Below are 26652 nucleotides of genomic sequence, written 5' to 3' on the forward strand. Positions count from 1 at the left end.
TTGTGATGATCCAGCCACAGGTGATGGTATCTTGGATTTGAGTGATCGTGCAAATAGGGAGAAAAGAGCAGATGTGGGTCTATTTTTGAACTCAAGCAAATGGAGATGTGGAAAAACAGAGGCTCCACAAGAATGCTCCTAGGTTTTTTGGCCTAGGATTTTCTTAGCTGGAGAGGAATGAGCTTTAAGAAAAATATCAGAGAGAACTCATATAAGGCAGGCTGGAATATAGCACAGTGACAGGACCAAGTGCAAAGAGAGGCAGGCAAGAGAGTGGCTAACACTGGAGCTGGAGGGAATGTGAGAGAGTGAGGTGGACGATGGGATTGCAACTGAGCTCTGGAGTGCTGGCAAAGGGAGGAATGTTGTTCTGGCAAAAGGAATGGTTTGAACCTACATCTGGACAAAAGCAGGTGAAATAACTCGTTTTTTCAATCCCTACATATTTATTTGGCAGCTGCAGAAATTGAGTTTCAGAGAGGTTAAATAACTTTCCCAATGGTCAAACAGTTAGAACGTGGTAAAACCAAGATTCTCACTCCAAGCAAGAATGCTAAATGGTGAAACTGAACATAGTACAAGAATGAAAGAGAGCTGTAAAACATAAGATAGGGAAGGTGAGGGTGGGGCAGACTGTGAGGGACTTGGGAGTGCCAGAATGAAGAGGTGAGGGCTTATTTTGGTGTAGATCAGCCATGGGGAACGTCTGGCCCGAGGGCTGTATAAGGCCTGCAAAACCATCTGGCCTTGCCCTGCCAAGGCATTAGGGGTGAGTGAATTACATGTTTGACCAAATACAGCAGGCCAATTTTTAAGTGGATAATTTTGTATGGCCCACAAATTATGTCATAAGTATCCAACTGGTCCTTGGCAGAAAAAAAATTTCCCACCCCTACTGTGAAGAGGAGCCATTGTAGGGTGTCCAGTGGGCAAGCAACATAATCCGCACTGTGATTTTAGAAAGTGCCTGGATAGCCGAAACCGGTTTGGCTCAGCTGTGGAGCGTTGGTTTGCGGACTGAAAGGTCCCAGGTTCGATTCCGGTCAAGGGCATGTACGTTGGTTGCGGGCACATCCCTGGTAGGGGGTGTGCAAGAGGCAGCTGGTCGATGTTTCTCTCTCATCGACGTTTCTAGCTCTCTATCTCTCTCCCTTCCTTTCTGTAAAAAATCAATAAAATATATTAAAAGAAAGAAAGAAAGAAAAAAAGAAAGAAAGAAAGAAAGATAGAAAGTGCTGGATAGATGGGCTGGAATGAATAAGACCTCATAATAGATTCACTTACTTTTTTTTTTTTTTTTAAATATAGTGTCAGGCACTGTGTGAGGTACTGGGGATATAATGACAAGCAAATCCAGACACAATCTGTGCCCACATGGAAGAATTTAACAAATTAAATTCAGATAAGTGTGCTAACAAGTGTAGAGCCTGAACCACCAAGTGCTAAGTAAGTACAGGACAATAAAGTCACTTTGTAACCAGGATTTGACCTGCTTTAGGGACCAGTCAAAACCTCCCTGCTGAGAATTAGGCATCCATTTGTGAACTCTATTTAAAAAAAAAAAAAAAAAAAAAAAAAAAAGACACCTACTAAGAAGGGCTCTCGGAGGCTAACGGACTCATTTTAAAAAGCAGAGCCTAGCAGCCATTTCTGCACAGGGGCCTCTTATGCAAACTGCACTTCAGAGAGAGGCCTGCACTGAACTATCTGCCTGCACAGTATTTCTGCCATCCCAAGGTCATACAGTTAGAAAGCCAGGCCTCATAAAAGGTTTCCTAGAATCCTATTTCAACCAAAGGGATTGAGGGTTTCCCCATCCATCCAGAGCTGTGTGGCTCCACTGAATCAGAGTAACTCTATGCTAATCAATCAGGACAGTGCCTTTTAGATCAATCAAACGTGAGAATTTGGAGCCCTCATTTGCATGAGGCTGGTCCAATCAGGAACCAGAGGCAGGGACTTCTGTCTGTATAAGCCAGCTCCCCTCTGGCTCTAGGAGCTCAGTTTCTCTCCTCAGAAATGAAGAATGTGAGCCCTGACCTGTTTGGCTCAGTGGGTACAGCATCGGCCTTTGGACTCACAGGTCGCAGGTTCGATTTCTGTCAAGGAGCATGTACCTTGGTTGCGGGCACAGGTCGCAGGTTCGATTTCTGTCAAGGAGCATGTACCTTGGTTGCGGGCACATGCCGTGGGGCGTGTGCAGGAGGCAGCTGATCTCTCTCTCCCTCTCTCTCTCTCTCTCCCTCTCTCTCTCTCTCTCTCTCTCTCTCTCTCTCTCTCTCTCTCTCTCTCGTCGATGTTTCTAACTCTGTCCCTCCCCCTTCCTCTCTGTAAAAAAATCAATAAAATATATATTTTTAAAAAGAAATGAAGGATGTGAAACTTTCCCTGGCTGAGCTAGAATACCCACTAGCCTGAGTAGATTGGGGTGTCTGGAGTCAAGGAGAAGAGAGTCTTCTAGCCAGAGGGCCTAGCCCCAGGACTGTTCTATAGCTCCACAGTTTTCACAGACATGCTGTATTGCAATTCAGCTGTTTTGCATGAATAAAGTTTCCTTCTTCACTGCACTCCAAACTGGGGATTCTTGTTGGTGTTGCATTGGAGCCAATGATCATCTGTTGACACACTGACCCCAGTTCTAGGCCATACTCTGCCCCTAACTCACTGCCTCTTCGCACCTGTTTCCCAATTATGAAAGAACAGACTATTCATCTAATTTTCCTCTTCACAAAGACCACACATCCCACTCCAATGTTACTAATGGACTCGTGGCGTCTCGACATTAGAGCGAAGTACTGCGGCCATTGCCTTTGTCCTTCCCAAGAGGCCGCTGTTTCCCCGTTGTCATGGTAACCGTCTGACCACACCTCGGGCGGAAACTTGGGAGTGACACAGGAACTAGTTACTGTGATGGTTCCAGTTTGCCAGGTTAAAATATGGCCACCGCCGTAACACCTAACTTAAACCTCTCACTAAATATCCCGGTCTGACTACCCTGGAGCCTACTCTACCGCAAGAAAGAGGGGAACAACGCCACAACAGCGATCGAACAAAGTTCCGGAAACTCCCATCCGACCTTTAACTCCTCCCGCCTCTCTGGGAGGCATCCGCCCACCGCCCAGTGGCGCCACTTCCGTCAACCCCTGCGCCCAGGATTGACAGGCGCACCATCCAATCAAAAGTGGGTATGTCCTCAGGGAGCGGCTTGAGACCCGGAAGTCCGACCCCTCTCCGATTTGTTACGTCAGAGTCGACATGGCAGGTTATCCCTATGGGCAGGTGAGTTTGTGAACGGCGGGTGAATCCAGGCAGGGGCCTAAAACCCTAGCTTTGCTTTCTCTCCAGTTTCTCTGTGCCCTTCCCATGCTGAGGTTGGCTTGGGCGAGGTCTCGCGTGGACGAGAAGGGAAAAGCCATGGTCGGTTGCGCCGGTCTCACGTTACGCAGAACTGCACGTCGCGCACCCGAGGCTTCGGAGACCTGGGACCCCACCCCACACACACCCCTCACCCCCGCCCAGAGCCCCACGCTTCCCTGAAGCCCCCGCAGCGCGGGTGCCGGGGCTGGGTCATGGACGCCAACACCGCGTTGAGAGCACTGGTCCGTGGGTATGGTTTGGGGCGCCGGATAACAGCACACCCCCGTCGTATTGCATCCGAATAATCAATCAGGAGAATCTTTGGTTTTAGTTGACTCCACAAGTGAGCTCGTTGGACTACTTGGTCCATCACCTCCATTTCAGGCCCAGGAAAAATGAAACGCAGAGGAGACACAAACTTCCCTGAAGTCACCAGGCACGTAGGCAGCGAACCCTGGAGCTCTCAGCAAATGCTGCTTCTCCACTTGGCAGCCCTTCTTGATCCAGCCACGAACGCCCAGCAGGGCGATTCTGTGGCCACACCCCTTTGTTGGATGGTAGAATGGTTGAGAGGTTAAGTACAGTTTGGAGTCGGGAAGCTTCCCCCCCAACGAGGCGTGTTGCCTTTCGGATCCGAAGTTTCCATCTCTGTAAAATAGGGCCAAGAGATAGGGTCTATCTCATACTGGTAAAGCTATTCTGAAGAGTAATGAAGTGATGCTAATAAGCCATTTGGTACCTCTAAGAGTGTAACAGGTGTTACCTTTTCGTATTTTGATTTTTACTAGACTCCTAGAAGGTCAGTGCCTCAAAAGAGGCCTTCATTTTAAAGAGGGCTCCCAAGTTACCCAAGATCACACTCATTTAGGAGATAAAACCCATGCAGGAGAAAATTGTTAAACTGGGTCATATGGGGTATTACAAAGTGTTCAGTTGAGTATAGTTAACATGCCAAAAGATGGGAGTGCAGCCCGTACAGGTTTTGCACACAGGATTTGGATCTCCATTATCTCAGTCATGAAGACCTGGTAGGCATGCTAGCAGGGAGTATTATCCCCAGTTTATAGCTGAGGAACCAGCCCAAAGAGGTTAAGTGGCTTGTCCAAGGTCGTACAGAGCAAGGGAGGGGATGAGGCCAGGACTAGATCTTAAACTCCTTTCGTTGCATACTTAAGCCGAGGTGGGAAAGGGAGAGGCCAGCGTGGGCCACCTGGAGGAGGAGGTACTATAACCTAGCAGGGTTTCCCAAGCTCCATTCTATTTTCTGAGTCTTGTGAAATGTTAATAGGTATTGCTAACGGAGGAAGATTCTGTGGTTGAATAAGTTTGCAGAATACTCTGTTAAATAGAGCCGAACAGTTTCATCACAGGGCATCTATCTCAGTATTTCTTAAGCTTACTTAACCATGGGACACCGCCACTTCCCCCTCTCCCCCACACTCTTTTAATGTGTAGTCATTTTTTTTTTTTTTTTAATACTAGTATTCCTGAGAAACCTGGTTTGGGTAAACATTGTCATGGTGCATTGTTTTTCAGTGGATGGTCTGCATCAGAATCGCCTAGGAGCTTGTTAAAAAAGCACACTTTGGGGTTCCATCATAGACCTGTTGTGCAACTAGGAAGTGCCTTATATTTTAATAAGCTTTTGGTGGTAATTTGTGTTCGACCTAGAAGAAGTGACATAGAATTTAAGAGCCTGAACTTCCAGGTTGGACAGAATGAAGCTAGAATTCTAACTCTACTACTTAATAGTTATATGCCCTTAGACAAATTTATTTAAGGGCTTGGAGCCTCCGTTTTCTACTTGTAAAAAGAGAGGACTAATAATACTTCACAGGACTGAAATGAGGATGAAGTATGATAAAACCTATAGGAAGCGTGGCACATTGCTAATGCATAGTGTGTGCCAGTGCGTGGTGGCATAGTTCTTACTGCTGCCTGGGCCCATGCTCAGTGAAATATTGTAAAGGAGGACAGAGAAACATGTCTGGAATAGAAGAAGTGCTTTTGTTTCCCCATCATACCATTGTCTACCTCTTCAGCTCCTGGGCCATGGTATCCCAGGAAAGGAAATGGGTTATTTAAGCATCCAAAAGCATAGTGCCACTTCCTCTAGAGGCTCCAGCTTATTATCAGGAGTCAAAACTAATCTTCACTTCCTTTAGCCCCGGGTCCTCAAGCATGACTATGTGTTGGAGTAATAAAACCCAAGTAACCTTTGGCCCTGTGGAGGAGCCAGCATGATGGGTTTCAGTGCTAAGAACTTGGTCTCTGAGGCCAGAGAGATTTGGCTTCAAATCCTTGCTCTGCCTGTTCCTTGCAGAAAATTCTTGGAAAAGTCTGAGACTTCGTTTCCCTTTTTTAAAAAGGGGGTTGAAATGAGATAATCCATGTAAAGTGCCTGATATGGTGTTTTGGTATAATAATTGTTCCACGTGGAAAAGGGATACAGATATATAAATTGCACAGACAGTGTATTAGGTATTAAATGGGAGTAAGTGTAAGGTACTAGGACAGCACAGCTGGGATACCTACACTCAGTCTCCAGGGAAGGGCGGTCTCCTAAAGGAGGTGGCATTTAAGCCCAAAATTGAATCTCCAGTAGGACTTAGCTGGATGAAGAAAGGAATGTATTCCAGTAGAGGGAATAGCAGGCTCAAAAGCCAGGAAGCAAGGAGAGCCCAGTATTTTGGAGGAATTTCAGATTAGTCCATGTGCTGTGAGAGGGAGAAAGGGGTAAGAGAGGAAGTGAGAAAGGTAAGCAAGGACCAGATACCTTTTTGAGGAGTGTGGACGTGGTCCTAAGAGCAGTGAGGGAACTGCAGAAGAGTTTTCTCCCATTTGTGCTTTGGAGCTATTAGCCAGAGCACTGTATGTAAGAAACGTTTTAATAAAAGTTCCATAACTTAATGTTTACAATATCCTGTTATACATAATTATTAATAACGAACTACAACGTTCGCTAATGACTGATTGCTATAATTGTGTTGCACTCATTTCCCTTACACACCTTATGTGCAAGCGCACCATTTTTCTCCACTGATACTGGCAGCGAATATTTTAGCAGCCGGTTGACATGTCATTAGTCTTGTACTGAGTTGTTTGGTGTGCGCAACAGGAAATATTTTACTTTTGGAGAACAAGAAAAATAGGTTTATTTGCTTATTAATCTGTGCAGTTATTCAATGTCTGGTAAGTTAATGTTCAAGAAAAAAATATTAATTTTTATTAAAATGTTCTGTTATTTTATGTTAATGATTACTCATTTATTTCAGCCTTTTGTTTTCAGTATGTCTATTGAAATAAACCTACATTTCTATGAAAATTGAAGCTTTTTTTTTTTCAGCCACATAAACTTAAACCTTGTTTATTTGGCCCATGTCAGCCTTTGAGTTTGACATGCTTGGTTTAACCCTTAAAATAGGCTCTAGCCTCCTCCAGCAGGCTCTTGAGGGATAGCTCCAGAGAAAAATGCAGCCTACTCTCTTCCCCATCAGGACTTAGCGTGGATCAACCTTTGACCCTTCCAAGCTTCACAAGAGTCTTGGATATAGAAACATAAGCCCTCAGCGCCAAAAGAAAGTAAAGGACTTTCTGTGTGGATTATTTGGGATGTGAGCTCCCACCACATGCAGGAATATAGACAGATTCCAAAATTCCAACATTGGCTGAAAGGTTGGACTATAAGGTCTTTGGGATTTCTTACAATGCTGTGGCTCTCAAAATGGGTCTAGGAACTAGGGTGCAAAAAGAACAAGATTCTTCTGCATCTCCCTGATTCTGCGCTTGAAACCTCTGAAAGAGCACTAATCCAACCCTTCTACAGTAGAATCTATCAGATTTGACATGCAGTTAGGACAGTCCCTGGCATCTGCACATGGTAGACACGCCCACACATATATTGAAGAGGGTAGTGTAGTGGAGTCATGCAGATCCTGATTAGAATCCCACTCACCTTTTTAGCTGCATCATCACAGGCACAGAATTAAACTTCTGCACCGTTATTTTCTCATCTGTAAAATGGAGATAATGCTGCTTTTTTAGGGAATAAAACCACTCTTACAGGACTGAGGATCAGTGATGGCCAATTGAACTGGAAGTATTTAGCAGAGCCTCAATGAAATGTTAATTGCCCCTCCCCACTCATTTCTGTGCTGCTTTGGAAACCATGGTTACTGAACTCTTCCTATCTTTTTTTTTTTCCCTTTCACGATCATGTGTTTATCAGCATGAAATGCTCTTGGGAAAACTCTTAAAAAGGCTGACAGCATGGAGTAGTATAAAAGAACCTGGAGTCAGGGATTCTGGTTTTCATTTCTGATTCAGACCTTTACTGACAACTTGATGGCCCTGGGAACCTCTTTTCTAGCCTGGATTCTGTCTCAGTTGGTGACTCCACTTCATATTCTTGTGCAGCTAGAAATCTGCGTCATTCCAAGCATTTTCCTTTGCCCCTCCTCCCTCCTGCTCTTCCCTAACCTAATTAGTTGCCAAGTCATGTCTAGTCTGTCTCTGAAATAGTTTCAGAATTCATCTTGTTCTCTCCATCTCCAAGCCTGCTATCTGGTTCAGGCCCTGCCAGCCTAGGGCTTAGCCTACTGCCTCTCCCTCTCTTAGCTACTGTCCCCCCACCCCCCAGCCCCCTTCCCAGCTCATCCTCCATACCGCCTCTGGTTAATTCTCTAAACAAGGCTCTGATCTTGTTCCTTCCCTTCCCACTGGAAACCTTCTGTGTTTCTCTGTTTCCTCCAGCATAAAGCCCAAACTCTTCAGAGTTGTAGTCATTTGTGTAGATTTTTATGGAGACTTGCAGGTGCCAGGCACTGTGCTGGATCCTGGGGTCCTGTGATGATTGAGTCCCACTGTGTGCCCCTGGGGAGCTCACTGTTGCATGGAGAAGACGACAACAGAAACTACTCTTAAGACACTGATAACTCACCAGCTAACTGAAATTCTGCAGGAGAGGTGTATAAAGAGCCTAGCTCTCAGTTCTTGCCTCTGCCCCCTGCTTTTTAGCCTATTCCTTGACCATTCCATGCTTGCTTATAGGCTGGTACCTATGCCTTTGTCTCTCTTCTCCCTTCTGTCTGGAATGTCCTTTTCTGCCTTCCTGTTGGAAAAGGCCTGTGCATCCTTCACTGCCAGCTTCAGTATTATACCTACTTCCTCCAGGAAGCCTTCCTTGACCCACTGCATGAATTTTTCATCTTATTGCTCATTTATCATTTGACAAACAGAACAAAATTCCTCAGCTCATGCTTCCTTGATAGATGTTTCTGGTGGCACTGATCAGACTATCATAATTATCTGTGGCTTCCTTGAGGATAGACCCTATTTAGTTTTGTGGCCCCAGGCCTAGCAATAATATCATCACTCTGTAAATGCTTGCTAAATGAAGTCTTTCAATAGCTGTGCACCTCAGTTTCTTCATCTGAAAATGAGCCTACTGGTTTCTTCCTTTTTTCTATAAGAGGATTTGCTAGGGACTACCACATTGACAGGAAAAGTGCAACAAGGAATTTGGAAAACCATAAACCTTGGGTGTCAGCAGAGCTGATGCCAGCACAAATTGTTCTTACTAGGATTGCAGTGTCTAGAAGCCTTCCCTGGCCTGATTATCTTTGAGTAAATGTTTACTGGCATCTACCGACCTTGGATACTATCTGCTAATTATGTGCTTATTATGTACATGCTATACTAAAAGCAGTTGTATGACCAAGCTGAATAAAAACTGGCAAGACTAGGGCTCGTGGTTCCTCTCCCAAAAGAGGTTCAACCTGGCCCCCGTGCTTAAAACTTCTTTCTTGAGTAGTGCCTTCATTGTGCTTTGGTGCCCTGCAGTCCCTCCTAAACCCGCTGTGCAGGTCATAGCAAGTAGCGCCTGAACAGGGACTTGAAGAGAAGGTTCGCCTGAGGGGAATGAAGTGAAAGTGGAAGTTCGCTGAGCACACAAGCCTGTGCCAGCTGCAGCCATAAGTGGACGAGGACTTTTCTGAAATTAGCCAGGCCATTATGGGGCAGAATTCAAGTGAAGGGGAAAAACATTATTGCAGACTGTTGGCTTACATGCTCAAGGAAAAGGGAATTAAGGTGTCAGAAGGTGTTCTCTTACAGTTTTTGTTTATCATCAAAGACATAATTCCTGAGATCGTTAGATGTAGAGTGTTGGGAAGGAGTAGGACAGAATTTGAAAAACGCTCATCAGCAGGGAAAAACTTGCCCCCGAATTGTTTCTCCTTGTGGAACACGGTATTACACTTGCCGGAATTTTTTAGAAAGGCAAAGGAGGATAGACCTCCTGCCCTATGCCCTCCGCTCCTTCCGCTCCCACAGAGGAGCAAAAAGACAAATTAGAGAAATGGCTTTCATGTCCTCCTCCATCTCTGTGTTCTGATCCTGAAATATTGATTCGCCGCTAATAGAATCAGCTGTTCAAAAAGCTATCCGAGAGGGATTAAGGGACATGACGGTGGAGGAGAGACTTGCTTTTCCTGTTATAGAGGTAGCTAACCCACATAATTCAAATGAAATACTAAGATAGCATGACAAATTTGACTTGAAAATGATAAAGGCTTTGCGTGAAAGCATAGTGCGAAATGGTCCTACAGCTAGCTCCCTTTACCGGAGAAATCATGACTAACATTTCTGATGCATTACTGCTCCTTTTGATTGGCACTCCGGCTCGTGGCAGCCCTAGATGGAGGGGACTTCTTACTGTGGAAGGGAGAATTTTTGGGAGATGTCAAGAGCAGGATTGTACTAATTGAGGGCAGAATGTTCAAATGACTTCTGAAATGTTAGCAGGACAGGACAATACAGTGACTTGCAAAATCAGCTAGGGTATGTGCAACAAGCTTATGAGCAGATTAGACTTTGTGGAAGGAAAGCCTGGTGGGCTTTACCAGCTAAAGGGATCCTGAGGGAGCTTTTATTAAGTGTATACAGGGACCCACGGAGTCATTTTCTGACTTCGTGGGTCACCTTACTTGAGTAGTGAGATGGCAAATACAGCATGTAACAGCAGGAGACACTTGATTCAGCAGCTAGCATATGAAAATGCCAATGCTGATTGTAAAAAATGTCTGATACCTCTAAGAAAAAGTGGTACTATTACAGAAATAATTCTAGCATGTCAGGATGTAGAATCAAGCACTTTTCAAGCAAACTTACTAGCTACTGTTGTAACAGCGGGGAGTAAAAAAATGTTTTAATTGTGGGAAGCCAGGACACTTCCTAAAGCAGTGATTCTCAACCTTTTTAATGCCCTGACCCTTTAATACAGCTCCTCATGTTGTGGTGACCCTCAACCATAAAATTATTTTTGTTGCTACTTAATAACTAATTTTGCTACTGTTAGTGAATCGTAATGTAAATATCTGTGGTCTCTATAGCAGCAGTTCTCAACCTGTGGGTCGCCTAAGACCATTGGAAAACACAGATATTTACATTACGATTCATAACAGTAGCAATGAAAATTTTAAAACCCACCCTATAATTTAAAAATAAAGGAAAAACTAAGGGTTTAGTAGATATTGGAGCTAATGTCAGTGTTATTAGTAAAGAATTCTGGTCTCCAAATTGGTCTATAGTAGAAACTATGGGGTCTATTACAGGGGTTAGAGTTCCTGATAATACTCAACGCAGTACTTCAGTGTTAAAATGGCAAAATAAGAAAGGACAAAGAGAATGGTTTCAGTCCTATATAGACTCCGGAATTTCAGTCAACTTAGGGGGTGGATGATTTAGAGGGTTTACAGGCACATATTGTAACTGGCAGGGATAGCAGTTAATAACTCAGATGGAGTATCAAGCTGGTCAAGGTTTAGGGGAAAATAATCAGGGGATTAGAAAACCATTCAAGCCAAAGGGAACCCAGGGAGACAAGAAGTAGAATATCAACCTTTTAGGAATGGCCATTAGTCAATCTACTCATCCTCATGCTAATCCTGTACAATATAAAGATAATAAACCTATATGAGTAAATCAGTGGCCATTAACCAAGAAAAAATTAGGTCATATTCATGAATTAATACAGGTACAACTGAAGGCTGGCCACCTAGAGCCTACCAATAGTCCTTGGAATACTCCTATATTGACAATACCTAAGAAGGCGACAGGAAAGTGGTGGTTGTTACATATCTTAAAGCAGTTAATGGTACTATACACACCATGGGAGCTTGACAGCCTGGACTCCCAGCGCCTTCATAAATACCTCTAAATTGGTCTCTTATAGTAGTAAATCTCAAGAATTTTTTTTTCACCATTCCCTAGGCACCTAAACAAAAATTTGCCTTTTCAGTACCATCCATTAACAATGTAAAGCCTATGAAAAAATATCAATGAAAAGTTTTGCCTCAAAGAATGGCCAATAGCCCCACCTTGTGTCAAAAATATGTTGCTCAAGCTATTCAACCATGCATTATCCATTACATGGACGACTTGCTCTTGGCAAGCCAACAGGAAAAGCAGACTTTAGCAATGTTTACCCAATTAAAGCAGTGGTCACCAACCAGTGGTCTGGACCACTGGTGGTCCATGAAGTCCGAAAGGTTGTTGACCACTTAATTAAAGAAAAAATTTTCTAAGTAGGGCTTAAAAATTGCTCCAGAAAAGGTACGAAGAGAAATGCCCTTCAGATACTTAGGAACCATAATTAAAAACCAATGTATTAGGCCTCAAAAGGTAGAAATACAAATAATAATAATAATAATATTAATAATTGCCTTAAAACCCTGAAAGACTTTTAGAAATTATTAAAGGACATTAATTGGTTAAGACCTTATCTAAAAATCTCTACAGAAACAATGACAAATTTATTCATTAACTTAGGGGTGACACTGATCTTTCCTCACCCCAAATGTTGACAGATAAAGCTAGGGAGTAGTTACTAAAAATTGAACAGGCAATATCCTCAGCCCAAGTAGCATGGGTACAGCCTGAGTTGCCTGTGTTAGGACAGATCAATCCTACTACAAACAGACCCACTGGGGTCGTCTTTCAAAATAAGAACTCTCCTCCTATTATTAGTAAGTAAATTCATCTGGGGCATCAAACTTCTAAAACTGGTTACATATATAGAACTCATGGCTCAATTAATACCTCAACTCAAAAAGCACTGCAGGCAGCTTAAAGAAGAAAAGCCCCAGTACATTTATCCCCCCCTTACCGGGAAGTAGTTAGAAACCTTATTTCAGAATGATTTAAATTGGCAAATTGGAATAAATGAATATTCGGGGGCACTTAGTTGTCACCTACTAAAAGACAAATTACAATTTTTATATTACACCTCTATTATTATACCAAAAAGTACCAGACAGGAACCTTTTCCTGAAGCATTAACTATTTTTACTGGTGGCTCCTCTAATGGTAAGGCTGCTTATCATACAAAAAACTCAGACCAAGTCATCCACACTAGTCACACTTCTGTACAAAGAATTAAATTAAAGGCTCTCAAGGCTGCATTGCAAAATTTCCAGAAGCCTCTCAATATTTCTAATTCTCTCTCTGCTACTGGCCTAGGAAACAAAATTGAAACTGCTCGATTAAAATGGCTCAGTGACCCAAGTCTATACTGTTTAAACAGTACAGCAAATTGTACAGCAAAGACAATATCCCTTTTGTATTACTCACTAGAGGCCTGGTGCACAGAAATTCATGCACTTGGGGGGGTCCTTTAGTCTGCACCCTGTTGCAGTCCGGGTCCCTTCGGCTGATGTCCACCTGTCAGCTTAGGCCTGCTCCCTGGGGGATTGGGCATAAGCTGTTGGTTGAACATTCTTAGTGCTGCTGAGGAGGTGGGAGAGGTTCCCACCACCGCCGCTGCCTGGCCAGTCATGAACCGGCTTCTGGCTGAGCAGGGCTCCCCCTGTGGAAGCATACTGACCACCAGGGGACAGCTCCTGCATTGAGCATCTGCCCCCTGGTGGTCAGTGCATGTCATAGCAACGGTCGTTCCCTGTCGATTTGCATATTACTCTTTTATTATATAGGATTATTATATAGGCTATGAGGGCTTATGCAACCCTGCCTGGTCAGTTAACAAAACAAAATGCATATGTCAATTAGTTAGTCGTTTCATTACAGCATGCCACAGAATCTCATCAGCTTTTATGTCAGCCTGCCAAAATATTATCTAAATAATTCTCAGTCACAGCAGGCTAAACAAATTATCAAGGAATGTCCCACTTGTATGTTACATCTGCCTCAAGGGCCTAATACAGAAATTAACCCTTGGGAATTGAAAAGGGACCATATCTGGCAAAAATGCATTATACTCCTTTTGGACATCTTGGGGCATTCCATGTCTCTGTAGAAACATTTTCAAAGGTCCTTTGGGCCATCCCATCTACAGGGAAAATGGCAAAACAAATCATTAATCATTGCCTAATTGCTTTTGCTACTATGTGAATTCTAAAAATTATTAAAACTGACAATGGACCTGCATACACAAGCTGTCATTTCCAGCAATTTTATGCAAAATGAAAAATTCAACACATTACAGAAATACCAGGCAGCTCCCAAGAACAGGCTAAAATCCCAACTTGGAAAACAAAAAAGGGAACTACTAGAGAAATCTCTCGTAGGTAGACTACATCAAGCCTTAATTACCTTAAATTTTTTCACTTGTAACATTGATGGTAAGACCCCAATGAAGCTGAACTGGTGGTGTGATGAGCCAAAGGAAAAAGGCGTGGTCAGGTGGAAGGATCCTGAGTCTGATTTATGGAAGGGTCCCGACCCTTTGTTAACATTTGTTCGAGAATATGCATGTGTATTTCCAGGAAATTACTCCACGCCTGAGTGGATTCTTGCAAGGAACCTCAAACTTCAACATGGATCCACAGAAGGAACTGACCAAACTATTGAAAACCATGCTCCGGGAACCTCAATCTGTTCCCTCTCAACTGTACCCCCTCAACCTGTACCCTCTCAACTTGTACCCTCTCAACCTGTATCCCCTCAACTGTACCACCTCAACCTGTACCTGTGGCCGCAGACAATCAACCACTCTGCCCCCAGGAAGCATTAGCCCCAAGTAACGTGAGGAAGATAAAGAGTAGGATGCGAACGAGGCAGACGAGAGAGTCTGGAAATGACATGGGGATGGTGAAGAAGACAATTCATAAAGCTGAGAAAGTTTGTGAGGACACAGAATCCCGAGAACACCTGAGAATGTTTTCCTTGCCACGCTAGCAGTCGTCAGTTGTGCGGTAATACCACTAAGGGCATATGGGGAAGTGTATTTTACTTATGTTCCTGACCCTCCATGGGTGAGACCCCTTACCTGGGCTGATCCTCCACCTCGTATAGTCACCAATAATACCAAGCACCTTGTTCATCCCCAGGGGGACCACAGGTAGGACAAGGAAGTATCTGGGCAAACTATAATTATACGGGTGTCACCACACACCTTCCCTTTTGTATGACAAAGAATCAAACTACTGCACCTTTGTGTGTAGAATTAAAGAGAGGTCTTTAGTTAGCATGGACACCAAAGGAAGTGGGGGTGGGCGTGGGCCCTGCAAAAGCCCACATCTACTCTCCCTGGGTGCTCCTGGGAGAGGTACAGAAAACGTATCATTAATAAGATGCCCCTCCAAGCCATCATGTAAAAATTTTTATAACTGGTATCCCACAGGAGAAGAAATTAATTGGCAAGACTGTTACAGTGCCTACTCCACCAACAACAGTCTTACATGGGGACAAGTTCTGAAAACAATAATTTCTTTTGTGAATTGGTGCCCCCATATAGTAGCAATCACACCTTAAAATGGAAGGGACTGCATCCTACCTGTATGTTGAATCTAATCACTCCACTTCGTGGCATGGAGGAGGATTTGTTGGATCTCAATTACAACATGATCATTGGCCTCTACAAAACACAATGGAAATGAGCTACTGCACTTCCACCTATAGAATGGCATAGTTATCACTATAGCTTAAATAACTTTACTCATACTTACATCTTATGGGGAACTCCCAATAAGATAGTACTTGCCACTGCCTGTGTATTTGATCTTTTTGTACTCCTCTCAGGCCCCATCCAGATACGACTTAATACAAGTCAGTTGTATAAGGTATCATACACAGGCTGCACACTGTCCCATTGTGTTAATTCTACCTATTGAAAGGATTCCCCTTGTGATATTAAGACAACCTGTTTTCGCTTGGGTTCCTACTCACCTAACTGAGCCTTGGGAATCTCATCAAACCTACCACTATTACATGACATAATAAAAATCTTAAAATGACAAAAATTCCTTGGAATGTTAATTGCAGTACTCTTGGCTCTAGTATTGTTATTTCTGTGAGAATTGCTGCTTCATGGTACAAACTTTTCAGTTTGTACAACAAGTTAAGAAAATTGTAAGACCCTATGCCAAAACGGGTTTGGCTCAGTGGATAGTGCGTCAGCCTGCGGACTGAAAAGTCCCAGGTTCGATTCCGGTCAAGGGCATACCTTGGTTGCAGGCACATCCCCACTAGGGGGTGTGCAGGAGGCAGCTGATCGATGTTTCTCTCTCTTCGATGTTTCTGACTCTCTATCCCTCTCCCTTCCTCTCTGTAAAAAATCAATAAAATATTTAAAAAAGAAAAGAAAAATGTAAGACCTTAGCCATACAAAAAAGAATTGACAGTCAATTTGAAATAGAATTATTGGCACTAAAATCAACAGTTCTATGAATGAGTGATAAAATCCACAGCTAAGAGCAAAGAATGTCCCTACAGTGTCGTCATAATTTTTCCTAGATTTGTGTGACTCCCGTTCCCTATAACAGCATTTTTAGGTCCTTGGGAATCAGTAAAAAATCACCTTCTTGGTAGGTACTTAGGGTAAAGGTAACACAACCTTTAATATTGTAAAATTACAACAACATATTGCACAATTATCCCACACAAACTTACAACTAGTTCCTTAGATGCCTAGCAACAATTTAAAAAGGATATGGAAAAATTCAATCCTTTTCATTGGGTCTCCCTACATTTACCTTTTAGCATAACCACTATTGTCTTTCTTATTCTTGGGTTTGTCTGTTTATTTTTAGTCTGCAAAATGCAAATGAAGTCTTAAAAAGACTCAAGCTCTACAGACAGCTTTTCAAGATTTATTAAGGAAACAAAAGGGGGAGATGCCAGAGACCACCGCATAGCAGCATGGGCATGAAAGTGCAACAAGGAATTGGAGGGCCATAAACCTTGGCCGTCAGCAGGGCCGACGGCAGCACAGATTGCTCTTGCTGAGGTTGCGGTGTGTGGAAGCATTCCCTGACCTGATAATCTTTGAGTAAATGTTACTGACTTCTATCAGCCTTTAATACTATGCTTACTCTGTGCTCTGCCTACATGCTTTACTAAAAGCAGTGTATGACCAAGCTGAATAAAAACAGGCAAGACTAGGACTCGTGGTTCCTCTCCCAAAAGAGGTTCCACTTGGCCCCCGTGCTTAAAACTTATTTCTTGAGTAGTGTCTTTGTGCATTGGTCCTCCTGCAGTCCCTCCTGAACCCGCTGTGCAGGGCGCAGCAAGGAGTGTTGACAGGATTCTGCCAGGAGCATTTGTGCGTCTGTGAAAGTGCTTTGTAAACTACCCGTGAGGGCTTTAATGCAGGGCGGAAGGAAAGGGTTTGGTTGTTGCCAGGTTGCATCAGGCCTCTAGAATGTGGTAGGGAACGCCAGAAGATCTGTCTGGCAGCCCCTGCTTTGTTGGCCTTGGGGCATTTCCGAGGGTGCCCTCGGCCAGAAGCAGTTTATGGCTTTGTTCACAGGGCTCATTGTGGAGAGCTACTTCCTGGCTTGGTGTCCAGCCTGTTCTTTGGGTGTGCCCAGACTTTTCAGTCCCCACTCCCTTTTTTATCCTACCCTAGAATCCTTTTCCCTATTGCTTAAGGAAAAAATGCTGTAGCAGGAGCAATGGGAGTGTTTGGGTTTGGGCGTGGGTGGGGAGTGATCTAGCTTCGCCTCTACCTTCAACTCATCCTTTATAATAACAGCCTAATATGCAAATTGACTGAATGGTGGAACGACTGCACACTGACCACCAGGGGCCAGACACTCAAGGAAGGAGCTCCCACAGCCCGCAGGCTCCAGGCCAGCTAAGGCAGGTGCCAGCGGCCCCCCTTCCCCCATACCCTGCTGGTCATTGACATGCAGCAGCAGTGCAGGGGGGAGGGGGGAGGCTGATGATTGGTGGCACCAGGTTGGCCAAGGTGGAAGCCAGCAGGGCCCCAACCCCCGATTGCCCTGCTGGTCTACCTGTGCATGATTTTGTGCACCGGGCCTCTAGTAGTGTGATATGAACAAGTCCCTTCCCCTCTTTTGGCTGAAGAGGTTACTAGTAAATTGGGTCGTCATCCCTCTCCAACTTCCTTGGGAATCGTTTTCAGTTTTAGGTCTCAGCTCCTGCTTTCTTAGGGAAACCCTGGTTTCACTATCTCATTTGTGATCCATGGCACATGATTTATGCGTCCATTTTAAACACCTGTTTCCTTATGCCGGTTCGTTAGGTGTTATGGAAAGGATTTCCATGCCTCTCCTGTTAACTGTGAGCTCCTTCAGAACTTGTCCCTCTCCTTTATATCTCCGCCTAGTTTACTGCATAGGGCTTTTCTGATGATGATGATGATGATGATGATGATGATGATAATTTAATAATGATTTATTGATCATTTTCTTTATGCCCGACACTTGTTTTTTTTCTTTTGTTAATGGTTTTCAGTCTAATACCTTGTTCTTCTTACAGGCCCTCTCAGGAACTGGCGACCAAGCGTCGGGAGGGCAGTATGGCAGTGGGGTTCCCCCTGGTGGCGGTTATGGAGGAGGTCCGGCCCCTGGAGCACCTTACGGATACCCTAACCCTGGGGGCTTCCCCCCTGGAGCTCCAGGAGGACCCTATGGTGGTGCAGCCCCAGGGGGCCCCTATGGTCAGCCACCTCCAAATTCCTACGGTGGCCCACCTCCTGGGCCTTACGGACAGGGACCTCCTCCGGGTAAGTAGGGATTTGGGGCTCCAGATGCCTCTGACCTCAGCCTCAGCTACCCAGGGCCCATCCTTGTCCTTCCTGTAATGTGCAGGCAGCCTAGCATCTTGCTTCTAGCTTCAGCTTGTATCCGTGGAATAGAAGTGTTTTAGTTGGCTTTGCTGTGGTCACAACAACTCCAGTCTCTCTGGCTACAACAGCAAACAGTTCTTTATTGCTTGCTCACACTTCCTCTTGCTTACATGTCAGCAGCTGTGCGTTTGGCTGCTGATATTCTGCCCCATGTGTCTTTTCTTTCCAGGCTCCAGGCTGGAGGAACAGCCATTATTTGAGATTTGTTCTTGTTGCAGATAAGAAAGAGCAGGAGAATCAGCAGGAATGCGTGATACCTCTTAAAGTTTCTGCTTTCAAGAACTTTATATCTCCCATTCCTGTTCTCTCTGGTCCAGCCTCTTACCCATAAGATGGGAGTGGATGCTCCTCATGGAGGGGCTCTGCAAGCCACCAGGCAGTGGAGAGGATGGACAGTGCTCTTACCGGGGAGACAGGGCAGGGCATAGGTGAGCAAGTAATTGGAGATAATACAGCCTATCACTGGAAGAAGCCCCGTTTCTGTGTAAGGGAGACTGACTACTACATGTGGAAAGGCAAGGTAGTGTAGTTGTTGATAGCTTGGGATTTTGAGATCAGACAACCTACTGACCTGACCAGATTACTTTACCTCCTTAAGCCTTAGTGTTTACATCTGTAAAATGGGTGAATGTCCCTCAACATTGTTAATAAGGATAAAATAAGCATGAGCAGTGTCTGGCATGTGAGAAGGGCTTAATAAACAGTGTTCTCTGAGAAGATTCGTACTGAGACATTCTTAGCAAAGAGGTGTTCAGCATTTAATGTGATAGCAGATATGGCAAGGGCCTTACCACTGACAGATGCTGAAGCAGGCACATGGTGAGATGAGCTAAGGGCGGGATAAAGAGAGAGATAGATACTAAAGGTGAGGTACTGGACAACATGGGGAGGAAGTGGGGGCTTGGCTGTTCAGTGGAGGCAAAGAATCTTGGGGGAGAGTTTCGGGCTCTGAAGATTTCTGTGTGGTCTCAGGGGCCCGGGAAGGTAAATGTCCAGTCCCCGGTTTCCTCTCACACTCCTTCAGCCAGCCTCTTCATCATGTGCTGCTCCCAGGAGATCAAGCCAGCAGCAAGGCAGCCTGGAACCAGTCTGGAGCACCTGAAGGCCTCCTGGGAATGGCTTGTTGGGGAGCTGCGGCATCTTAGCAGGTGGACCCAGGCAGGAGGCTCCGAGCGGGATGTTCCGACCATGGGGTTCTAAACCCTGAGCTGTGGCATTTATCTTGTCAGAGCCCAGAGCTTCTGGCCATTTGCTTTCAGCTCAGCAGCTTCATGGTGGACTTCCTCATCCTTTCAAAATCTTGTCTCTGAGCCTACAGGAGGTCACTGTAGGGAAACCTTACATTGGAGGCCAGAGAGAATCTCTGGGGCTGCAGAGGAAAGGCAAGATGTGCCTTAGGCTCTTAGCTGCTCTCTCTGTAACTCTTCACCCAGCCGGCCACCCACCATTGCCACCTCTGCAGTGCAGCTAGTGGCCTCCTGGAGCAGTGCTTTAAAGCGCGATCCATATATCATCTGCTTCCACCTGAAGCCCCACCTCAGCCCCACTGAATGCAGGATCTGAGGTCAGAGCACCACTGCTCTGTAAGACAGGGTTGACCAGTACGGGTGCCCCACCGCCCACTGGGAATACCCGGATGGCACTCCAAACCCAAAGGGCCCTTCCAGCCTCCTCACCTGGATTGCTTCTCCCTCCCATCAATCCAAGACCCCTTAGTGTACTCTGAACATACTCTGTGTCTCTGTGTTTCTTCTTTCAGTAACAGCTCTGTCATCCTTTCAGATCCAGTTTACTAAGTATTCCTCCTCCATGGAAATGGGACTGCACATATTCCAGGCCTTTTGCTGAAACTTTCCGTTGTTGTTGTTATCTGATCTCGTCATTACAACCACCTTGGGAAGCAGGTCTGAAAAAAATGAAACAATTAGTCTAAAGTTGCACAAACTAGCAAGGGTCAGAGCTCTTTGCTTTCAGAGCCCAGCTCTTCCCTGCAAACTGCAGGGACCACCTGTTCCCGAAACTGTCCCTCTGTGGGCTGTGGCCCTCACTCTCCATGGCAAAGCTGCTGTTTTAGGAAGGACAGTGGTGGGGCAGCCTGATTTCCCATTCAGAGAAGCTAGATAGTCCCTCCGTCAAGCAAACCTCCTGGCCTCATCTCTGGGACTGGGTGGTGGTGTCTGTGCTCCGGTAGGGCCTGTGGCTGTGGCTGATACTGCCCGTGGGAAGGGGCCATTTTTGTGGCCAGATAAGTCATTAGGTTTAGCAGTACTGTGTAACTGCGGCCTCTCCTAAGATAGTCTTCTGTGCTTCTCCACTTTCATTTCTCATCCTTTCCCCTTCTCTCCAGCTCACTCCACATGTCTTTTCAAGTGAGTGACCCTTCCCTCCATCTACTGACAGACGCACAAGGCCACTTACGGTACATACTCCCAGCAGACACAGCAGCACTAATAATCTGCAGTCACAATGTGCTTAGATTGTAGCAGGCGCTGATTTAGGGTTTTCATATAATTATATCTTCATAATTTATGAGGTAAATGCTACCGTGGCCTCATTTTACAGATAAGAAAACTGCTACACAGAATTTAAATAACCAGGGCTATAAAATGGGGGTGGGGGGCTGAGGCTCTGAGGGGTCTTGGGTTGACAGAAGGAGGTTGGAAAGGCCTTTGGTCTGGAGTGCTGTTACACTGAGGCCAGCTCAGCACGAACTGAGCACTTTCCCTCTGTGCCTGCCTCTGTGCTAGCCGCTGGGGATGCAGAGATGAGTTAGGCTCCTGCCCAGAGGTTGCTCCAAGTCTAACCAGGAAGGTGGTTTAAAAACATGTACACGGTGGAGTGAGCAGGGCCAGAAAAGAGAAGGAGTAGGTCCCCTTAGATCTTTGTGGATAGAGAGAACCCCTAGACAGGGAGACACTTAGACTGGCTCTTACCAGCATTTCTGCGGATTGGCCTCGAGACCTCCGTTGGACTCCCTGGTTTGCACCCCTTCCTGCAGGCGGCGCCCCTCCCAATGTGGATCCTGAGGCGTACTCCTGGTTCCAGTCAGTGGACTCCGATCACAGTGGCTACATCTCCGTCAAGGAGCTGAAGCAGGCGCTGGTCAACTCCAACTGGTCCACGTTCAATGACGAGACCTGCCTCATGATGATAAGTGAGTGCCAGCCCTTCCCATGGGCTCGGGCTCAGGCCAGAGCCACCTGATGTCTGACTGTAGGTGGGTGGGTGACCATTCTCAGAAAAACTGTTTAGCCAGAGCGGATTTCAGACAGGAAACTGGGTTCAAGGAGAGATCTCCTAGACTGAGAGCACTTCCCCCGAGATCTTTTCTCGAGTTGCGTGCCCTGGTGGGAGATGGCAGGGAGGGGTCATCTGCCAAGGCTGCAGAGAAAATGCAGTTCTGGAAGGGGTGGCCAGGGGCGGGGCTGCTGTGGCACTCGATGAAGGCAAGTCTTGGGAAAAAAAAAAAGCAAGTCTTGGGGCGAGGCAGCTGGGCCTTGGGTCTGTTGTTCTGTGCAGTCTCCTGTGCCATCAGCCTGAGGAGAAGGGCTGCCTCCGTGGAGAAGGGCTGCCTGCAGACTCTCGGCCCTCAGCCCTGAAGCCTGCCTTCTCTCTTTCCCGTCTCCCCAAGACATGTTCGATAAGACCAAGGCAGGCCGCATCGACGTCCACGGCTTCTCAGCGCTGTGGAAGTTCATCCAGCAGTGGAAGAACCTCTTCCAGCAGTTCGACCGAGACCACTCGGGCTCCATCAGCTACACAGAGCTGCAGCAAGGTGAGGGCAGTGTTCTCTCTCCCTAAGCGGGGCAGGGCCTTTTCTCCAGCCCAGGGGTCGGCAAACTCATTCGTCAGCAGAGCCAATATCAACAGTGCAACAATTGAAATTTCTTTTGAGAGCCACATTTTTTAAACTTAAACTATATAGGTAGGTACATTCTTATTAATTTAGTTAGGGTACTCCTAAGCTGGCCTTTGCTAAAACTCAAGGGGCCAAAGAGCCTCATGTGGCTCTCGAGCCGCGGTTTGCCAAACACGGCTCTAGCCTCTGACTACCAGTGTCCGCTGCCCTGCTAAATACAGCGCTCAGCACAGACTGACTCCTCTCCTTTTGTGGCCTGGCTGCGGCTTTGAGCCAAGACCCGGGGCAGGGGGACACCTGGGTGCGGGGTCAGGGCTGGACTCCTGGTGATGGGACTCCTGGCAGTGCTGGGTGAGACAGGCCCAGCCTACAGAGCCTCGGGGATGGAAATGTAGTTCCCAGGGTCCGGTGAGACCAGTATGTGTGGTGTGTGTGGCTCTCTCCGCCCTAGTGTCTAGCCTGCGGAATGGGAAGAGCCTTGTGTGGGGGCTCAGAAAGATGACTTCTGTTGCTGGCTCTACCAGAAGGCAGTTACCTTCCCCACTCGGGCCCAGACCACTCTAAATGCTGCACTTGGGTAAGATGATCAGAGGCCACAGTTCCAGGTCTGGGTCCAGTGCTGACTCTAGAGCAGCGGTCGCCAGAGGAAGAGTGTTCGTGGTCTGATGAGAACCTGAGAGGGGGAAAGGGATCCCCAGAGAGCCCAGCCCCTTGTCCTGGCCGTGGATTTCAGTCCCACTGAGGAGTTCTGTGGTGGGGAGGGAGGAGTCACCATGTCTGCACCCTGGCAGAAGGGAGAGGAGACGGCCTGTACTGACCACCTATTCTTTTGCAGAGTATATATTGGTAAGGGTGATGTTATCGCAACCAAACTAGTAGTTATTGAATGAATGTTGGCTAAGCACTGTAATAAGTTCTTTCAACGTGTTACATTATTCATTCTCCTCCTGTGCTAGGTACTGTTTATTCTCTCTCTCCTCCCAACCCTCCGTCCCTTTTGATTATCCTTTTATGGATGAGAAAACTGAGGCATGGAGTAGGTAGCACACTCTCAGGCCACATAGCCTAAGCCACATAGCCTAAACCCTAAGGAGAGATGAGACTAGCCTGGGGCAGTAGATTATGCAGAGAGTGAAGGAGGGAGAGAGGGAGAGAAAAAGGGAGGGAGGAAGAGAAGGAGGAAGGGAAGGAGGGGGGGGGAAGAGAAGGAGGAAGGGAAGGAGGAGGAAGAGAGGGGGGGAGGGAGGAAAGGAGGGAGGGAAGGAGGAGGAAGAGAGGGGGGGAGGAAGAGAAGGAGGAAGGGAAGGAGGAGGAAGAGAGGGGGGGGGGGAAGAGAAGGAGGAAGGGAAGGAGGAGGAAGAGAGAGGGGGGGGGGGAGGAAAGGAGGGAGGGAGGGTTGAAACCTACCAGGCCGGAGGGACATGGGCAGCGGCACAATAGGCTGTGACCTTGGAACTGCCCACAGCCTTGCCTGGGTCAGTGATGATGTTTTTATTATTTGTGTGTGTGTGTGTGTGTGTGTGTGTGTGTTTTGTTGTTGTTGTTGTTTTTAAATATATTTTATTGATTTTTTACAGAGAGGAAGAGAGAGAGCGAGATAGAGAGCTAGAAACGTCGATAAGAGAGAAACATCGACCAGCTGCCTCTTGCACACCCCCTACTGGGGATGTGCCTGCAACCAATGTACATGCCCTTGACCGGAATCGAACCTGGGACCTTTCAGTCCGCAGGCCGACGCTCTACCACTGAGCCAAACCGGATTCGGCTGATGTTTTTATTATTTGTAACAACACTTACTGGGTGTCTGTTATGTGTCAGGCACTGTGCCAGGTGCTTTGCCTGATCTCCTTTCATCCTTACTGAAACTGACCAGGTAAGTGTTGTTCCCATTTAGAGATGGTACCTCAGAGGACTAGCAAGGTTAAGTAACTTCCCGAGCAGGTCCTAGGAACCCCTGTGTGTGCTGCCTTGGCTGTCTGCCCCGGTTAAGTGGTGCTGGGGTCTCAGTCTTCCCGTAATGTGGACGATCAGAGCTGAGCATGGGTGGCCTGGTGTCATTCAGGGGCCCAGGAGCCCCTGGCTAACAGGAGATTTAGAGAAAGGGACGAGCCTTCCAGCTAGGGGCATCCAGGCAGACCCCTGTTGTGCTGCTGCCATCCTGGACAGACCCTTGGGACTCTGTCCTCTTCCTCCTCCGGTGCTTGATCCTCAACTCCCCTGAAGTGTTGTGCTCTGGAGCTGGTTGATGGCAGTGCTCACGATGGATTTTGTGTCTGCTCTGTGTACCCCTCCTCTCCAGCTCTGTCCCAGATGGGCTACAACCTGAGCCCCCAGTTCAGCCAGCTCCTGGTCTCCCGCTACTGCCCGCGCTCCGCCAGTCCCGCCATGCAGCTGGACCGCTTCATCCAGGTGTGCACGCAGCTGCAGGTGCTCACCGAGGCCTTCCGGGAGAAGGACACCGCCATGCAGGGCAACGTCCGGCTCAGCTTCGAGGACTTCGTCACCATGACCGCTTCTCGGATGCTCTGACCCAGCCCGTCCATAGAGAGTGGTGTGCACTGGGGCGCCTCTCCTGGCTCTTTGGAGTGGGAGAAGCATGTGGGCCGCTCTCCTTTTCCTGCTCCTCCTCCTCCAGTGATTTCGCCAAGAGGGCTGGGACCCCTGTGTCACAGCCACGAAATAGTGGGCCCTGGGCTTGATGTGGGAGAGGACTGGAAGGTACGTGTCCTTTCAGCCCTGAGCATAGCCGTGCAGCAGGAGCAGGAGATGCCAGTCATTATGATCGGCTGGACTCCAGCCTCTCTTCCCCTTCTGTGCCCCGACGTAAGTGTTCATCAGTGTTTTACTATGAGCACCTGTCTCTCCGCGCCCACTCTGTCCTTTCAAATGAAGCCAGTTTCTCCGAAGTGGAACTGACCAAGCATGGAAGAGAGGGACCAGGGGCTTGCATTCAAACCCCCCCCCACCCCCCCATGCCCACATCCGTGTGTGTCAACTCCTAGCCACCTGGGGCTGTTCCTGCTCGGGGAGGTTGGGCAGTCTGCTCTCTGAGCATGTTGGGCCAGGCTCCTGCACTCCTCAGCTCGGACCCCTCACTTGCCCACCACTTGTCCCCAGGGGACAGTTGCCACCTCCCTCTGCCAATGCCCTTTTCATTCGGAGCCAAAAGTTCAGTGAAACTGTAAGCTTCAATAAAAGGATGAACTCTGTCCCACATTTTCCACTCTGCCTTCCCAGCTACGGATTTATGTGCTCATCTGTTCAGTCACTCGGTTATCCTTTCATTCAACAACGATTTAAGTATCTGCTGTGTACCGCGCCGCTCAGAAAGTAGCAGCAGAGGGGGCATCGTCTACACGAGGCTGCTGTCATTTACCAGGGTGAAGTTGAAGGGTAGGGGGCTGGACTCAGCTCAAGAGGCCAATTATGTGTTTTATTACTGTTTTAGGGCTGGCATTCTGAGCAGGACGCAGCCACTCCAAACTTTACAGCCTGGCCTTTTTTATTATCTCAAGCCCTCCCTGGTTTCATCCTCCAGACAAACTGCATTTATTAAGCCATAACTTTCCCCCCGTGTTTATTAAGCACAGACAGCAGTACTTGTCTGCCGGCTCTTCCGATCAGCATGATAACCAGACTACACTGAATGTCCATGGTGAGCTGACAACATTTCAGTCCAAACACCAGACACCTGGTTTGCCTGGGGGACCTTACGATGGCTGATGGTGGGAAGATCCTTTTGCTTTGGGGGATGAAGAGAAGAGCTCCAAGCCCTAGGCGGGCTCCTCTCTGCAGCGGATGGTTGGGGAAAGAAACTATGGCTGTTGGCAGCTCAGTGAGGCCCAGCAGGTATGTCGGACTGGGCAGTTCAGTCCCATTCTCTGTGGACGAGAGTCGTAGAATTAGATGCATCCCAGAGGCCAGCCAGCATCCAGAGCTCGAGCCCCTCATGGCCCATGTGAGTCCAGCCTCTGCTTGCCAACCTCCAGTGACAGTTCAGTGCACGCCAACCCTCCAGGGCCTGGAATCTGCCACACGTTCCCTCCAAGTCCTGGGCTCTTCGGCAGCTCTTCACCGAGCATCTCTCCCCTTGTCATTCTGGTCCCATCCCCTGAATTTTCTCCAGTTCGTGTGGGCCCCCCGTGGAGGCCTAACGCTCACATGGCACTGGGTTCAGCCAGCAGAGAGTAGGGGAAGCTTCTGTCATTTCTTTGTTCCCACTGAGCCAAGTGTCTACTGAAACCCACTTTAGAGCGATGCCAGTCATGTCCGCCTTGTGCTCCGTGAGGGCTGAGGAGCCCAGGACCTAGGTTGGCACAGTTGGCTG

The 26652-nt window shown here is 47.0% G+C and overlaps 1 protein-coding gene across 1 annotated transcript; it reads left to right on the plus strand.

Moving 5' to 3' along the window:
• The first annotated feature begins 3177 nt into the window (after positions 1 to 3177).
• On the plus strand, positions 3178 to 25534 carry PEF1 (penta-EF-hand domain containing 1). The gene is made up of 5 exons (XM_084874360.1): positions 3178 to 3279; positions 18097 to 18343; positions 21465 to 21620; positions 22098 to 22241; positions 24625 to 25534. Exons 1-5 carry the CDS (start codon positions 3256 to 3258, stop codon positions 24852 to 24854), a joined length of 801 nt encoding a protein of 266 aa, XP_084730486.1. The 5' UTR covers positions 3178 to 3255; the 3' UTR covers positions 24855 to 25534.
• The last annotated feature ends 1118 nt before the right edge of the window (positions 25535 to 26652 follow it).

The sequence above is a fragment of the Pipistrellus hanaki genome (assembly GCF_964339955.1).
Source record: "Pipistrellus hanaki genome assembly, chromosome: 2".
NCBI classification, from domain to species: Eukaryota; Metazoa; Chordata; class Mammalia; order Chiroptera; family Vespertilionidae; genus Pipistrellus; species Pipistrellus hanaki.

What these genes read in the sequence shown, in the direction of transcription:
- PEF1 (XM_084874360.1), top strand. Translation starts at nt 3,256, where the DNA reads ATGGCAGGTTATCCCTATGGGCAG. An exon ending in CAGGTTATCCCTATGGGCAG is followed by an intron (nt 3,280 to 18,096) that starts GTGAGTTTGTGA and finishes TTCTTCTTACAG; the next exon opens with GCCCTCTCAGGAACTGGCGA. An exon ending in GACCTGCCTCATGATGATAA is followed by an intron (nt 21,621 to 22,097) that starts GTGAGTGCCAGC and finishes CGTCTCCCCAAG; the next exon opens with ACATGTTCGATAAGACCAAG.